The sequence below is a fragment of the Eriocheir sinensis genome, chromosome 27 (assembly GCF_024679095.1).
Source record: "Eriocheir sinensis breed Jianghai 21 chromosome 27, ASM2467909v1, whole genome shotgun sequence".
NCBI classification, from domain to species: domain Eukaryota; kingdom Metazoa; phylum Arthropoda; class Malacostraca; order Decapoda; family Varunidae; genus Eriocheir; species Eriocheir sinensis.
This window is the reverse complement of record NC_066535.1, coordinates 13,209,434-13,227,844: the sequence shown is the minus strand read 5'-3', so window position 1 is coordinate 13,227,844 and position 18,411 is coordinate 13,209,434. Positions and strand designations below refer to the sequence as shown.

The 18,411-nt window shown below is 40.4% G+C and overlaps 1 protein-coding gene across 12 annotated transcripts in view; it reads right to left on the bottom strand.

The window, feature by feature from the left end:
- Positions 1-18,411, bottom strand: part of LOC127004150 (stromal interaction molecule homolog) — a 98,731-nt gene that overhangs the window by 22,102 nt on the left and 58,218 nt on the right. For 10 of the 12 annotated variants that reach the window (XM_050871588.1, XM_050871589.1, XM_050871599.1 and 7 more), the window contains exons 2-6: positions 6,863-6,990; positions 5,594-5,713; positions 5,216-5,328; positions 4,622-4,669; positions 680-795 (exon numbers count right to left, since the gene is read on the bottom strand). In XM_050871588.1, the coding sequence (XP_050727545.1) occupies positions 680-795; positions 4,622-4,669; positions 5,216-5,328; positions 5,594-5,713; positions 6,863-6,990 (525 nt within the window). The remainder of the gene's footprint in view (positions 1-679; positions 796-4,621; positions 4,670-5,215; positions 5,329-5,593; positions 5,714-6,862; positions 6,991-18,411) is intronic. The other 2 variants (XM_050871594.1, XM_050871592.1) reach the window with 1 other exon arrangement.

The window sequence follows — 18,411 nt, the reverse complement described above, 5'->3', positions numbered from 1 at the left end:
AATTACAAATGGCTACAAATTACTGCTGAGTTTACTTACCAAAAATTTTGTAGACATCAGCCATATGCAAGAAGAAAAATCTGAATGTTTGAATAATTTCCACAAAACATACTTCTACAGGCTGAATGAAAAGGGCGCCCGTTTTGGCAGCTCAAGTTAGTTACTGTGTGTGTATACTTTGGTGCACAAACTCACCAAAACTGCTAAGCGAAAAAAATAAAATAAAAACATATCCAAAACAAGCCCCACCAGTCATTGTTATGGCTACAGTAAGGTGAAAAACTAAAGACTTCAGTAACACCAAAATCATAAATCAACTGCTTTTAAAACTGAAGAATGTCAAGTGCCATGCCGGTTTTTTTAGAGAATTAGAGATCCCGTCCCAATTAGACATAGAGGAATTTCATCTTATGGGCTTTGCATACTTTAGGATGACATATCATGGATTCCTACTCTATGAAGTCCTTATACAATACATCAAACTTGATCACTAAAATTATAAACTTTAAAATTGAAATCTAAATTCATACCACAAAGAAATATTTCATGAGGGAAGATGATAATTAATAGAATAATCCCTCACAAACATATGTCAAAACCCATAAAAGATTGAACTAATCAAGGCTGCAAAAGTAAAATTCACAAGCACAATCCAACCTTTACCAAATGAATTCCTAACCTTTGGGAGGGCCAAAGAGAACCACATCCATGGCTTTGATGGTAATCTTTGATCGGTGCTTCGGGTCTTTGATGCCAAGAACTTTGGTTAAGAACTGCTCATTGTTGGCAGCGAGTCTGAAAGGTAAGTAAAACATAAGGTTACAGTGTTTACAGGACCAGGCAGTGAGGGAAATATCTGCAATGTCAGTCTACTTTTATGGCATGATATGAGGTCAGCAGCACAGAATGACTACTTATATGGCAGGAGAGATCAGCAGCTTCATAATTCATCTTTTGGTTAAAAAAAACATTTAGAGAGGTATGGAAACTTTACAGTAATCATTTAAGTTAGTCATCTCATGAGCTGCAATTAGTAGCAAATTACAAGACTACGCAATGACTTTAACAGAAAACAAATTACTTATCAATGCCTGGTCCATTATTTTAAAGAAAATTACGAGTGAGACAAGTGTGCTGATACAAGAAACAATGGCACAATGGTCTATTTTATATACATAAAAATTATATATATATATATATATATATATATATATATATATATATATATATATATATATATATATATATATATATATATATATATATATATATATATATACATACATACAAACACACACACGCACAGGAGGGTGTCTATTTAATATGACATGTACCAAAGAAACGAAATCAATTTTGTGCTAAATCTCGGTATTATTTCAAAACATGTACGGTTTGGAACTAGCGCTGATAAAAAGGCAGGAGGTGGAGATGGCAGAGTTGAAAATGCTCAGATTTGGGGAGGATTGGCATGGATGTACAGGATTAGGAATGGCTATATTAGAGGGACAGCCCAAGTTAGACAGTTTTGAGACAAAGTAAGGAACCTGAGGTTGAGATGATATGGACAAATGTGGAAAAGAGATGCTGGGTATATCTGAAGAAGGATGCTGGAGATGGAGCTACCAGGCAAGAGGAAAAGTGGAAGGCCATAAAGGAGGTTTTAGTATATAGTGATGGGGGGCATGCAGGTGGCCAGAGTAAGAAGATGAAGCTGGCAATGGATGGTGCACTGCAGCAACCCCTTACATGAACAACCAAAAGATTTCAGTGAAATTTATCAATTTGGTACCAAAGAGAAATAAATAATATAAAATATGCTATTAATGACATACAATAATGTGAAAAGAATTGAGCAAGGGCCATCCAAGGATGAGAAAATTACCTTTTTTTTTCAGAAAAGGAGGCAGCTTTGGGCACACATAGACAAAAAGGAAACAGAAAAGCCTGCAATAGTGCTGCTCCTGCAGACAGTGTTCAGAGGAAAATTCTAAAACAGAGAAGCCAGTTATTTGGAGAGGTGTCTTGATACTCCCCTCTTGAAAGAGTTCAAGTCGTTGGCAGGAGGAAATACAGATGAAGGAAGACTTCTCTAGAGTTTACCAGAGAAAGGGATGAAAGAATGAAGATGCTGGATTTGAATAATATAGAAATGAGCAAGGGCAGAGAGTTGTGTACAGCAGGCCAATGGGAGGAGTAGAGATGAAGTTAGCAAGTTCAGAAGAGTAGTCAGCATTCTAAGGAATGAGGCCTGAGAAATCATAGAAAACACCATTCTTAAGAATATTAATAACAGGCATAGTAGAGTCTAGAGGGGGTATGAGTAGGATGAATATGCCTTGAATCGTCCAGAGTGGAATTTTTAGAGAAAGTTTGAGCAGAGTTCAGCTATAGAGATGGATGTGATGGCAGTGATGCAATCAGAACCTAAGCATTTTTCCATGATCTTAGGATTTCACACCACATTTAGTCGTCCCCAACTACCCATGATAACCCTTCCTTTTTCTTATTTTATTTTTTATTTTTTGCACAATCAATCAGTATTTCTGTATTCTATGACTCCTAAACCCTAACAATTTAATATGCAAATAGCCTTTAGACAGGGGTTTATTGTGGCTGTCAGACTCCCACATGTCATCAAGTTGCTGTTATAGCTTATTACTCCCAGGCTAAAAACTTGAGAACCAGGTTACTGCAATGAATACTGCAGGCAACATTAAAAACAATGGTAAGTTTATTTGTAAACTTTTACGTACAAATATAATTATAGAATGAGAAATATAGGGTAAGTTTAGTGAAGGCAGTGGCACGTGTCTTCCCCAGCTAAACACCAATGGTGGCACGGCAGAGGGCATCCTTTCCTGTGATGTGTTTCTTCCCATGTAGGGGCAGGTAAATGAATGGCTTGCATTCTCGCGGAGGGGTATCATCAGGCTGCACAGCCATAGAAAATGTTAAGATGAGAAACTTAAGAAAATCAAAGCACAAAGTAATTGATAATAATGGAAGAAGGGAAGCCATGTAATGGCCCAAGACAAGGATAAGGATTCAGAAGGCTTTGAACTTCAAAGTACCTCTTTGCCTTGACTCAGAGAGTCTCATGTCTCAAGGGCTTGTGTTCAAATTCTGGGTGGGTTGTTGGGAATTAGAATTACAGTTTCTGCTGTGATTCAAGAAGTGGCAATCCCCCCCATGACACATACACACAAACACCAATCCAAGACTCATCACGGTTTTGCCAATCAGGGCCTAGGAAGGACTCAGTCATCAAGAAGCTGACAAAGCCAATCAGATGCTGAACTTTTCTCCCCCAGCCAATCAGGGGTCAGGAGGGATTCAGTCACTACCAGACTAAAGCAGCCAATCAGCAGGCATGAGGCCCTCGCCTTGAGCCAAACAGGGGCAGGAGGGACTCAGTCCTTCACCTACATCACTGTTATTGGTGTCACTCCATGTGTTATTGTCTTTATTTTATCAAACACTTGTTCCTGATTATTGATTATTGGGCCATTTGGTCTTAGCGCTGCAACTGCAGGGTTATGTGGCGCCGAATAAAAGATTAAATAAACTATACATTAAAACTATAACAAACAGTAATTAATTAGACACAAAGTAAAAGAAGGACTCAAAAAAAGGACAATAAAACCTACAGGAGGTTGAGGACACCAGCCTCCTGTAGGAAAGCATAAACATCATGTCCCAGGAAGAGAGCCTTCTCCCCCAGCACCAGAGAGAGAGAGAGAGAGAAACTCCCATCTCCACCCTGATACCGGGGGAAGTGACACTTGTTCCTCTTTTTTTTATTTATTGACTTACCTCACTCTTGCATGGAACAGCTCATTATCATGCAGTAAATTTGATTGACATTAAATTAGTAATTTTGAATTGATTAGTGCTAAACTGATAATCTACTGCATGTAAATGTATGTATGTATGTATATATATATATATATATATATATATATATATATATATATATATATATATATATATATATATATATATATATATATATATATATATATATATATATAACTGATTTATTTATCTATTTTTACTTTTGGTCTTCTGTTCAAGTATGTTATAGGGGCACAATTTGTCTTCTACAAGGACAACATGCCATCAGCCTCAAAACTATCAGTGGGAACAGCAAAGACACTTTAAGCAACTAAAAACTATTACACCTTCTTATGTCAAGGACAATTCATATCATAGTAAAGTTCTCTGCAGTATATGGGGCACACTCTTCTGCAAGTACTAACATTTTGCATCCTAAATAAAAAGAAAAACATGTTCAGTTAAAAACCATGACACCACAGAGATCATGTTGTACCTCGGTTACATGGAATCAAGCATGCATCTATCTGTCCAAACAATGACAATAACGTCAAATATTAAGTAGCACAGACAAAGTAGTACTGAACACTTTCCATGGAGGAGAAGAAAAGAAAAGGGAGAAATGGTGGGTGCAATACCACGCATAAAAGCCATCACACAAAACATTATGTGGGCTTGGTAATAATTCTGCCATGTTAGAAATGCAAATCATAAATAAGTAGCAGGTGAAAAATAAGGAACACTGATGTCATTGATGCATTTCTTAATTCACCTGTCTAGTGTATACCTTAGATTTCTTCTTTTGGCTGTGGGAGCTATCACGCTGAGAACTGTACTGCAGAGGCAGAAGAAAGGCAGAACAGCTAAATTGACATAAACAAACTGGAGTAACTTTAATAGTGTTTGCATGATATTGCCTGATATCTCTGCCTTTCAGAGCACAAGAGATAAAAGGGTAAAACAAACACTCAAAATAGTGAATGGACTAAGGATGCATGCCCATTATTTTTTGTAAATGTGAATACATACACAATTGTGTGTACTTCGGAGTCTGCTGAAAACTAAATTTCCACCCAATTTAGATTACAAGCTACATAACTTAATGATATCTTAAAAATGCTAACAATTAGAATTACATCACATGATGGATGATGTAACTGCATTTCTGTCTCTTAGAGAGTATAAATTAGGCAATTCTGGAGTTATAGCCAACGTACTGAGCACAAAATAGTAGTACTTACTGATGAAGCAATAAAGCCAAAACCACAAAACCGTAAGAAATGGCAAGTGATTATGCTAATAGCAACTGATATACAGACTATGGAAAAAGAGGCAAACAACTAAATGGTTACATGAGAAGAATCCTTGACTCACAACTGACCTGGGTAAACTGGAGCCATTAACAGCATTCTCATAGAAGTTCTGAGCATATTGTTTGAGTTCCACAGATTCTGCCAGCCAGGCCACTGTCTGGTCCACTGTCCAATTGTGAACCTGAAGTTAAATGAGCATTTTTGTTCTAATTACTACTGTTTGAATGACTGAGATGGAGGTTGAGAAAATATCATTTGCATTCACAATAGCTATCTTGCTATCTTCAACGCAACAACTACCATACACACTTTACAACTGAAACTTTTGATTTCATAATCACATTCTTGTCTACTTATACTTCTAATGAGTCAAAGCAAACTCAAGGGGAATAAAAAAAATGTACATGTATACTTCCAATGTTACAAACAACACACCCATTGCTCACCTCAGATTTCTTCCAGATGTACCACAGCTCCCGCACTGATATGTATTGGTCATTGTTGTAGTGGAATGACTTTTGCCTCTTCTCGTAGCCTTTGGCATACTGTAGCTCCTCCTTCAGGAACTGTGGAGACACAAAGAGATGAGAGCTCTGAAGCTGCTGGTAACCCGAGGTCATGATGTGCCTTGCCAGACAAGAACAGAAATAAAGAGCTGAACTTTGTGACTGACCTTCCCCATGAGGTGGCTGAAAAAAAAAAAAAAAATATATATATATATATATATATATATATATATATATATATATATATATATATATATATATATATATATAAACTCAGACGTATTCATTCATTCATTCATCTTTGACGCCTGCTCCTGGGAGCTCCCACCAGAGGATGGCCACGGCAGAAGAGTTTCCATCTCTCTCTATCCAGACACTCCCTCCTTGCCTGCTCTAAGTTTCTCAAGGATCTTTCACCCCTCTCCCTGACATACTCCTGCATCCTATCTCTCCATTTCACTGGAGGTCGTCCTCTAACATTCCCTCCCATGCTTACACATAACTGATCCTCTGAGGGGGCCCTTCACGTTCACTCTTCAGAAATCTCCATCAGTCTTTTATTTTAGATTATATTTTTCTTCTTCGTTTCTCTTTCATCATCATCATATTTCGTTTTCTGCTCCTCCTCCTCCATCTTTTTTTTTCTAATCATCCTTCTTTCTTGTTCTTGTTCTTCATTTTCTTCTTCTTCATGAACACACACACACAGACACATACACACACACGTAACCGCCGGCAAGTATGGGATTGATGGTGTTTGGAGGCTAGCTGACATGCCCTGACCATATCACTTTTGTTTCTCTATATCATCACCCTCGTAAACAAACCGCCTAAGTATTTTTTTCGGTGATTTCCATATTTTGGGGGCTAAGTCAATTTTACATCATGTGAAGCACCTTGCAATATCGCTGCTTTTGTCATTCTGAGGTGTGAGCGCTTAACTTCTCCGCCTCTAATGTTCCCTGTATGCTCATGATCCCCATTACCACCACCATCACCTCCTCCTCCTCCTCTTCCTTCTCCTCCTCCTCCTCAAGCTGACTTAGAAAATGAAGTAGGTTCTTTTTTTCAATTTACAGAAAAGTAGAAAAAAAAATACTTCAGCAGTTTGTTTATGAAGATATGTTCCCAGTAAGCCCATACCCACAACCATAACCACCACCAACCACCACCACCACCACCTCTTCGTCCCCCATCGCCAACACTCACGTCAACGGACTCCGCCAAGTCAATGTCGCCGCTGTGGTCGTCGTCCAGCTGGGAGTGCAGGCTCTTGATGGCCTCGTAGTTGGGCACCTCCTCTGGGATCAGGCACAGCTCGTCCACCACCACGCACCCTGCAACACAAGACAACACACGGTAAGGGATCGGCTCAACATTTGGGGAGCGGAGTAAAGGTGGTGTTAGTAATACTGGTGATCGATATAATAACTTCGTGGTTGCCTTGGACACACTTCACTGCTCGTGTTAATTGCTGCCAGATGATACAGACATATGGACAGTGTTGGCAGTACGTTAAAGAAGTATAATGTTGGCGTACCACGAACACAATACTTATACTATCAATCTCAATAGTCCCGGTTTCAAAGCAAGAATTGACATCAAGTTTAAAGACAGACAACAGGAGAAGATAGGCAATGAAATCCAACCATAACATTAGAGTACGACACGTTAAATAGGTATAATGCTGGCGTACCACAATTTCAATAATCCCGGTTTCAAAGCAAGAATTGACGTCAAGTTTAAAGACAGACAACAGAAGATAGGCAATGAAATCCAACCATAATAATTCAAGTACGACAGGGAAAACTAAAGAAACACATCGGATTAGTCCAACCAGAGGGACATACAGCACTGCATAAGTTCACGTTGCCGGATATTCTACACCAGTAACAAAGGTTGATGATGATGATGATGATTAGGGCGGTCTGTCTTGGCGCCGCAACTTCGGGGTCATTTGGCGCCGAATCTAATACAAATTAATCATCTTATAAAACTATATAAGCTTAAAATTAAAAACGTGATAAAACCAACACCAATAAAACTATATAAACCCAGTTAAAAATTAAACCATGATAAAATATAACACCCAGAGTTCTTGCATCGCTGTATCAAGATCTCTAACGTGTGTGTGTGTGTGTGTGTGTGTGTGTCGACACTGAACGCACCCTCTGATAAATGATATAATCTGCTACGTAGAGGAGTCATACGAATCAGCTACGGAAGCCTACCATGTGCTGCTATACGCTTCCAAATCTCCCTACCATCACCACTACCACATCAACGCTATCATCAACCCCTCAGAGCGTCACGAAGACCCTCACAAATCGCAATAGCCTGATTCCCCACGGCGCCAGTAACAGCTTGCATCTCACCCACTACTCAACAATGGTGAATAAACTGAAAACGGTCTATTTCACCTTCACTAAAACAAAGAGACGTGTGCAGAATTACCAGATTTCGTCTGATATTTTTGTTTTCATTTGTGTTTATTTGTTTAGTGCAGAATTACCAGATTTCGTCAAATATTTTTCTTTTCATTTGTGTTTATTTGTTTAGTGCAGAATTACAAGATTTCGTCTGATATTTTTCTTTTCATTTGTGTTTATTTGTTTAGTGCAGAATTACCAGATTTCTTCTAATATTTTTCTTTTCATTTGTGTTTATTTGTTTAGTGCAGAATTACCAGATTTCTTCTAATATTTTTCTTTTCATTTGTGTTTATTTGTTTAGTGCAGAATTACAAGATTTCGTCTGATATTTTTCTTTTCATTTGTGTTTATTTGTTTAGAGCAAAATTACCAGATTTCGTCGAATGTTTTTCTTTTCATTTGTGTTTATTTGTTTAGTAAGTGAAATCGTCTTAATCCAACAGGCTTCACTTTGACCAAACGCTCTGTGGCACAAAACACGAAACAGTAATATTGTGGAGCTTTCATATGAATTACTACTATTTTTCATTATTTAAGGTGAAGCTATGATAAATTATAAACACAAACACTATTAGAGGGAAAAAAAAAAGATGCTTGCGGCCAAGAAATAATTAAATCAACAAACGTGTGTGTGTGTGTGTGTGTGTGTGTGTGTGTGTGTTCGTTACGTGGCCGGCAGTGAGTCACCTGTACCCTGCGAGCCATGACACCTGTTAATTAAGCATTCAACAAGTGGCAACCTGACCTTAATGGGGAAACAACACTAAACAGGTAACCAAATATACAGGTAAAACAAAGAAACAAAAACGTAATGTATGGAGAAAACCTACACTATGGTATTACACACACACACACACACACGCACACACACACCTGGCATAACGCCCGTACAGGTGGTAGTGGTGGTGGAGCACAAAGAAAGGCCTCTGACACTTGATCTCCGTGACCTCATCTCTTAGCCTCAACACCACAGATGCTACACCAAAGACACACCACAAGGAGAGCTACACTGCCATACACACCTGCCCCCCCTCCCCCCCACACACACACAGAGGATGGTTCACTGTCATTACACAAGAACAAAACACTACCATACAACCACTACACAATACACTAGGCTATATAGTAAAGCCTCAATTTCTCTTACACTAAAATGTCTACACTACTAGTTCGCAGCTGTGAACTCAAACCTTACTACTACCACTACTACTACTACTACTACTACTACTACAATACCTGCCCTTACTAATACCTACGTCACCATAATATTAACAAAAACTACTAATAACACCAACAAAAATAATAAACAAGGATAAAAAAAGTGTTTAAATAAGAGAGAGAGAGAGAGAGAGAGAGAGAGAGAGAGAGAGAGTTAAAATCACAATTCGTTACTGACTGGAGGATAAAACGCGACATTATACCATGAATAAATTAGGAGGAGGAATATACCAAGTGACGTGGGAGCCGAATAATTAACGATTCAGGTGGGAGGGAAAGGTGAGGCGTGGGAGGGACGCGAGAGGGAAGAGGGAAAGTGGAGGAAAAGGAAAGAAAGGAAGGAAAAAAGGAAGGAAGGGAGGGAAAGGGGATAGGGAAGTGGAGGAAACGAGGAAGGGAGGGAGGGAGGAAGGAAGGAAAGAAGGAATGAAGTAAGTAAGTAGTAAGGAAGGAAGGAAGGAAAGAAGGAAGGAAGGAAGGAAGGAAAGGGGATAGGGAAGTGGAGGAAACGAGGAAGGAAGGGAGGGAGGGAGGAAGGAAAGAAGGAATGAAGTAAGTGGTAAGTAAGGAAAGAAGGAAAGAAGGAAGGAAGGAAGGAAAGAAGGAAGGAAGGAAGGAAAGGAAGGAAAGGGGATAGGGAAGTGGAGGAACGAGGAAGGGGATAGTGGGAAAGAAGGAAGGAAGAAAGAAGGGAAGGAAAGGGAAGTGGAGGAAACGAATAAGGGGATAGTAGCAAGGAAGAAAGGAAGGAAGGAAGGAAGGAAGCAAAAAAGGAAGGAAGGAAGGAAGGAAGGGAGGAGAGAGAGAGAGAGAGAGAGAGAGACCCTCCTCCTTGACATTCAAAAAGAAGGAAGGGAGATAAGAGAGAAAGCAAATAGGATGGCAGCGCGCTGGTGGAGACGTGAGCGATGACGTAAGACGCCCACGTGTGTGTGTGTGTGTGTGTGTGTGTGTGTGTGTCGGGTGGGTGAGGAAGTAAAGCTGAGTTGGTGGTGAGATATGATCTTCTTTTGTGTGTTAGTAGTAGTAGTAGTAGTAGTAGTAGTGGCAGCAACAATAGTAGTAGTAGTAGTAGTAGTAGCAACAATAATAGTAGTAGTAGTAGTTGTAGTAGTAGCAACAATAGTAGTAGTAGTAGTAGTAGTAGTAGTAGTAGTAGTAATTGTAGTAGTAGTAGAAGGGGGAGGAAAAAAATGCTGCTTCATGACAATATACATAAAAAATATACCCATAGCACACACACACACACACACACACACACACACACACACATAACGGAGAGGGGAAATACCAGCGAAAAAATAAAACATGACAATTCTAGTTATTAAGGAGGAGGAGGAGGAGGAGGAGGGGAAGTGGAAAAGGAGGAAGTGGAAGAAGAAGAGGAGGGCCATGTTTCCGTTGCCATGACGACCCGGTGTGGGCGTCTGTGAGCTGCTGGAGCTGAGGGAGGAGGAGGAGGAGGAGGAACAGAAAGCGGATCGGAAGAAAGGTAAGCAAGAATATGAGTGTGAGAACAACAACAACAACAACAACAACAACATCAACGAGGAGGAACAGAAAGTGGATCGGAAAAAAGGTAAGTAACAATATGAGTGAGAATAACAACAACAACAACAATAACAACATCAACGAGGAGGAGGAAGAGGAGGAGGAGGAGGAGCAGTTCAAAGAGGAGACTTAATGCTCGTAAGGGGATTGGAGGTCACCGGAGGAGAGAAAAAAAAGGTACAGGAAAAAAAAATAATAGAACTCATGAGAATATCCGAGGAAGAGAAAACAGGTGGAGGAGGAGGAGGAAGAGGAGGAGGAGGAGGAAAAGGAGGATGAGGAGGAGGAGGAATAAGAGGAAAAGGAGGAGGAAAAAATAAATAGGATAAGTAGGAAGATCAAATACCACTTAGCTGATCCACTACCACCATCATCACAACCATCATCACAACCATCATCACCACCACCACCACCACCACCATCATCACAACCATCATCACCACCATCAGCACCACCACCACGAACACCTGTCCTAACCCCTATAACTCCACCACAACCACCACATTTACCCCCTTCATTACAACATACCACCACCACCACCACTCACCACCACCACCACCACAAGTTTGAATCATCACCACACACTGAAGTAATTTTATGCGTCGTGTGGAAATCATGTAAAAAAAAAAAACAGCTACACTATTTAATTCTTTGTCTTGTTTTCCACTTTACCAGAGAGAGAGAGAGAGAGAGAGAGAGAGAGAGAGAGAGAGAGAGAGAGAGAGAGAGAGAGAGTGTACAGGAATTATGTCACAAGAAGACCTGCAAACATAAGTAGGGAGGGAGGGAGAGAAGAAGGAGGGAGGGAAAAGAAGGTTAAAAAGAGAAGAAGAAGAAGCAACAAGGAAGTTTAGAAGGAAAGAGAAGAGACGGGAAGAAAATAAGGTATGAGAGAGAGAGAGAGAGAGAGAGAGAGAGAGAGAGAGAGAGAGAGAGAGAGAGAGAGAGAGAGAGTCGGGTAAAATAGAACAATAATGACTATAAGGAGGAGGAGGAGGAGGAGGAGGAGACGAGTATAAGAGGAGGAGCAGGAGGTGGAGGAGGAGGAGGAGGATAAAAAGAGGGTGGAAGAGGTGTGATTGCGCGCGCACATGACAACGGCCCCTCCCCCCTCCCCCCTCACATACATGGGCAAGTCAAGGGTCATGTCGAGAGGTCAAAAGGTGAATGCCCGACAGGTAAGACGTGAGCGCGCGGGGGGGGAAGAGGAGGATGAGGAGAGGAAGATGAACGAAGGAGACGGAAGTGTTTTGATATAGGAGGAGGAGGAGGAGGAGGAGGAGGAGGAGGAGGAGACAGAGGAGGAGGAACATCTGTGAAGGAAGGGAGGTGCCTCGAGCCGACAAACAGACGAACAAAAACACAGACAATCAGGAAGCAAACACGACAGGCTTCACACACACACACACACACCCTGCAATGCTTTTTTTTTTCACTTATCATTTATGGTTATTTTCCTGTCAACTGCCAAGCCTGCCAACCCCCCCCCCCCCTGTGACCTCACTGCACAAGACTTTTTTAATCAATGTTCATAATGTGCTGTCCAATTTCTAAAAACAAGAATTTATCTGTATATTCATTTTTTCATCCCTATGCTGTCCCACTTTCATATGCAAGAATTTACCAGCACCTTCATTCTTTCATCTATTTCAGTGGTAAATTCTTGAACACCTCTCCTTCGTCTGTGTTTCCTCCTGCCTACGACTGCAACGCTTTCAAAAGTGGAGTATAAAGTCACCCTTCTGATTAAGTTTATTGGGCTTTAAAAATCTTCCTCTACCTATAATGGGAACACACACACACACACACACACACACACACACGGGTCAAAAAATTATAAACGAAGGTGGTAATAATTTAGTGGTTCTTTATTCCTTCCCTCCCCTTCCTTCCCCTCCCATCCACCCTCTCTTCTCTCTCTCTCTCCTCCTTTCCTCTCCCTCCCCTCGTACCTGCTTACATCACCTGCTAATTCCCAGAAAGACGAACAGACAAGAGGTTAGAGAAAACGAGAGGAAGGGAAAGGAAGCAGAGAAAGGGAAGGAAAGAAGGGAAGAAACGAGAAGGAGGGAGGAGGAAAAAGGTAGAGAGTGGAAAGACAGAGAAAGAGAGAAAAGTAGAAAGAAACCAAGACAAAAAAAAAAGAGAAAGAATGTATAATGAAGGAAGGAAGGAAGGAAGGAAGGTAGGAAAGAAGAAAGGAAGGTCTGAATGAATGAATTAAGGAAGGAAGGAAGGAAGAGACAGAAAAGTAAGCGCATGAAATGAAATAATGGAGGAATGAATGAAGGAAGGAAGGAAAGGAAAGAAGACAAAGGTAAACGCATGAACCGAAAGAAGGAAGAAAGGACACGAATAATGAAGGAAGGAAGGAAGGAAGGAAGAAGGGAAAAGTCAAGAAAGGCTCACACATAACTTTTAATCACTGGCCATCTCATCCAGGAGGCGGCGATGATTACCTTGATGAGTTGAACTACCTGTGACAGGGTAATGGAGAGGCAACGCGTAATAGCTTGAGGTAATAACACTCGCCTCAAGAGCTCCAACGAAACGCAGGTGTGGAGCGAAAATAATTACCGGTGAGAGAGAGAGAGAGAGAGAGAGAGAGAGAGAGAGAGAGAGAGAGAGAGGAGCGAAAATAATTATCGATGAGAGAGAGAGAGAGAGAGAGAGAGAGAGAGAGAGAGAGAGAGAGAGAGAGAGAGAGAGAGAGAGAGAGAGAGAGAGAGAGAGAGAGAGAGAGAGAGAATAATAAACAAGTAGGGAAAACAAGAAAACAACAAAATTCAATAAAAGAACTGATCGCAGAAGGAGGAAGAGGAGGAGGAGAAAGGAGTTGATGATGATGATGATGAGGAGGAGGAGGAGGAGGGAGAGGAGGAGGAGGAGAGGTCATAATAAGCCTGAGAAAATAAATTAAGTGAAGAAAACCGAGGGAAAATAAGCGATGTAAATTTCATGAAGACGGGAAGGAAAAATACGACTGTTGCAAATGGAAGAGGAGGAGGAGGAGAAAGGAGGGAGAGGAGGACAAAGAGGACGAAGAGGACAGCGACTTGAATGTATAAGTAAACAAGAGGACGAAAAAACAAACGAAGAAAAAAAGAAAAGAAAAGGTAAATAAGATAAATAAAAAGAAGTAGGTCAGAAAGCAAGAAACAAACATTACTTGAACCCAATTTGAAAGCTATAACCTCCTCCTCCTCCTCCTCCTCCTCCTATCCACCCTCGACTCCCTCCCTACTCCCTATCCATCATACCCCTTCTCCTCCCTTTCTATCATACTCCTCTTCTTCCTCCTCCTCCTCCTCTTCTCAAGGTCGTATCTCGGACAGGTGCTGTGAACGTCCTCCCACCTGTGCTCTTTAATTGACATGCGTGAAAGGTGTGTGTGTGTGTGTGTGTGTGTGTGTGTGTGTGTGTGTGTGTGTGTGTGTGTGTGTGTGTGTTTACTTAATCGTACACATCCTCTTCCATCTCCATTCCACTGTATCTATCTACTATCTACTATCTACTAGCAAGAGAGAGAGAGAGAGAGAGAGAGAGAGAGAGAGAGAGAGAGAGAGAGAGAGAGAGAGAGAGAGAGAGAGAGAGAGAGAGAGAGAGAGAGAGAGAGAGAGAGAGAGAGAGAGAGAGATGCAACGTCTGGAAAAACCGAATCTGTGCCCTCCGGAAACTCTCTCATCCATCAATCTCACGCACACACCACCGAGAGTCTTCTGCCCTGAGCCTGAACCTGAGCCCGGGAACAAACATAAGATGGGCGCCTCATCCTCCTCCTTCTCCTTCCCATTCTCCTCCTCCTTCTCCTTCTTATTCTCCTCCTCCTTCTCTTTCTTATTCTCCTCCTCCTTCTCCTTTTTATTCTCCTCCTCCTCCTCCTTCTTCTTCTCCTCTGGGTTCAAGAGTCTGATCAGATTTAAGATGAAGTATTTCCTATTTCACTTTCATAACCATCCCTCCCTCGCCACACAAATAAGTAAGTACATTAACAGATCACGAAAAAGAAAAGATCACGTACAAGCAAATACATAACGAAAAGCTTTTATATACGAGGAAGAAATGCAAATGAAGTAAAAATAAATTAATAAGATGATATTGTAAAGATCGCCAGGATAAAACATGCAACACCTGTCATAAAACACAAGATAAAAAAAAAAAAAAACATGACGAGTGACAGCAAATACGACGAAAACAAAAAACGAAAACAAAACTACCAATGGAATAAAAACTTTCAGAACACCTCAGAAACCTATAACGAGATAGATAGAGAGAGAGAGAGAGAGAGAGAGAGAGAGAGAGAGAGAGAGAGAGAGAGAGAGAGAGAGAGAGAGAGAGAGAGAGAGAGAATTATTATTAAATGGAGTGGAAATGGTAGATTGGACGAAGTTGGACAATTTCAACTTCTCAATGATTGTAATTAATTGAAATGACTGTAGTTGTTTGTTTGTGTTGTTGAAGTTGTGGAAGTAGTAGTAGTAGTAACTGGTATTGGTATTGTTAATGTAGTGGTAGTAATTATTTTTTGTATTTACAGGTTACATAATAGTTTTCGTGGACTTTATTGAACTTCGTGGTGTGGATTTAGTTATCATATTAGTTGTATCTTCTGTTGTTGTTGTTGGTGGTGGTGGTGGTGTTCTTAATATCAAAGTAGCAACTATTCTTCACTGTATGTACTTTGTGGTTGTCGTCGTTTTGGTGGACATACTGTTGTTGTTGTTGTTGGTTGACAGCCTCCATAAATTACAGGTGTAAGCGGGGTCACGGTAATTGATGAGCCGCCGCGGAACAGGTGAGGGAGAGAGAGTGAGGGGATGATAATGATGATAGTGATGATAGAGTTGACGTTGTTTTAAAGATAGTGACTGTTGTTGTTGTTATTATTGCTGTTATTATTATTATTGTTGTCGTTGTTGTTGTTGGTGGTGGTGGTGGTGAAGGAGGAGGTGATGATGATAATGAAATAGTAGTTGTTGTTCTTGTTTTAAATTAATGTCTGATAATGGTGATATGACATGGCTGTTTTTTTCTTTATGATAGTGGCGGATGTAGTTGATGATAATGATAAGAATAATGATATAGTGGATTCTTTTTTTACAGCACAGGAAATAGCACAAGAAAAAGATAAATATATAGAAAATTAAGTCCATTATGTCACTGCTCCAAAAAAAAAGTCGATGATAATGGCGATGGTGGTGGTAATGGTAATGTTCTTGTTCTAGTTGTTGCTGTTGTTGTTGTTGTTGTTATTGTGGCGGTGGGAAAAAATATAAGACGAAAATTGATGGCGTACGCAAAATGTCATGTTTCCTCAGTCTCTCTCTTCCTTCCTTGCTACTATCCCTTTCCTCGTTTCCTCCACTTCCCTTTCCATCCCTTCCTTCCTCACTTTTTTTTCCTTCATTCCTTCATTCATTCATTCTTTCCTTCCTTTCTCTCTCAACCTCTCCTTTTCTTACTTTCCCTTTTCTCTAGGTCTCACTCTTCCCTCCTTCCTTTCCTTTCCTTTCCTTTCCTCATCCTTTCTCTTTCACCTTGACCTCTTTCCTTTCCTCTCCACATTTTTCCTCGTAACTTCTTTCCTCTCCCACGTCGACCCATCATATATCAACCTTTCCTCCTCCTCCTCCTCCTCCCTCCTCTTCCTACACTTCTCATTCCCTCTTTACTCTTACTCCTCTTCCTCTCTCCCTTATCTTCTCATTCGCCTCATCATCTTATTCACCTCAAAGCTTCAACTCATGTCACCTGTGTTTTCCTCATTTCACCTCCACCTGTTCCGGCTTCTTCTGCTTCCTCCTCCTCCTTCGCCTCCACCTCCTCTTCCTCCTCTTTCTCTATATCACCTGTCCTGTCAGTCTATTGAGATATGTAAATAAACTGTTACCTATGACCTCCTTACTATTATTATTATTATTATTATTATTATTATTATTATTATTATTATTATTATTGATGTTGTTTTTATAATTATATTTACTACATTTGTGAGGCGAAACGAGCTAGAAATATAAATCATAGCAGTAGTAATGTGTGTGTGTGTGTGTGTGTGTGTGTGTGTGTGTGTGTGTGTGTGTGTGTGTGTGTTGACAGGTGTGCCTTGTAATCATCACCGTGAAACTTGACATGAACAGCCATTTCCTCCTCATGCTCCACCTCCATCCACTCACTTGCGAATTGGGTCATACGTACACACACACACACACACACACACAGATAACAAGAAGCAAGAAGATTAGAAAAAAAATATGAGGTGGAAAAAGCAACATGTATACGACAAGAGCAAATCCAGGAAAATCAAAAGGAAAAGAAAAAAGAATGAAAGAAAAAAAACACGAAAACAAACACGGAAAAACAGGTAAAATACAGGAGGCGCAACAACAACAACAAAAACTAGAGTGAGAGGAAAGGTGAGAAGGGAGAGAGAGAGAGAGAGAGAGAGAGAGAGAGAGAGAGAGAGAGAGAGAGAGAGAGAGAGAGAGAGAGAGAGAGAGAGAGAGAGAGAGAGAGAGAGAAACACTGTATGGGGGGGGCTAAAATTATTCTATTACATGTCTTCGAGGAGGAGGAGGAGGAGGGAGGAAGAGGAGGGTTTGAATCCGGTTCTCTCTTCTTTACATCAACAGTAACATTACCCGGGGGCCCTTCTCTCTCTCTCTCTCTCTGATAAGGTTTTTTCCACACTCCGAACATATAAATAAATACTAATATTCTCCTCCTCCTCCTCCTCCTACTACTACTACTACTACTACTACTACTACTACAACTACTACAACTACTACTACTACTACTACTACTACTACTTCTTGGACAGGAAGTTTAGGAGAGGAAGAAATTGTTATGCTTCTCCATCTTCGTCTAATTCCAGGAACGAGGAGACACGAAAGAAAGAAATGGGCGAGAGAAAAGGAAGTCGCAGTATGATCCGAGAGCCCTTTCCTATTTGTTTTTTCAAGGGTTATCTCTCTCTCTCTCTCTCTCTCTCTCTCTCTCTCTCCGGTAACCCAAGACAATGTAAAGTGATGAATCTCGAGATAATTTTATACTTTTTGGAACAAGACGCTTCGTAAAATGCCGCCTCGTGTATCGTGAGTCATGCAGGAGGAGGAGGAGGAGGAGAGGAGAGGAGAGGAGAGGAGGAGGAGAGGAAGAGGAACAAAAAAACAAGCAAGAAGATAAGTTACGTAAAGTTAAACAATATGGAACCGGAAAAAAAACACAAGCAGAGAACAATAATTAAAGAAAAAGGGAAGGTATAATAACGTTAGTAGAATGAGAGAAGGAGGAGGAGGAGGAGGAGGAAGAGAAGGAAGAAGGAAAAAGCTTGAAGATAAATTAAGTGGAAATGAAACAAAAAAAATAAGAAGAGAAAAGATAAGGAAAAGAAAGAAATATATATGATAACGAAGAATGAAAGGAGAAGAAGAAGGAGGAGGAGGAGAAGGAGGAGTAGGAGGAGGGAAAAAGCTTGAAGATAAATTAAGTGGAAATGAAAAAAAAAAAAAAAAAGATAAAACGTAAGAAAAAAAGGAAGAAATATATATGATAACGAGG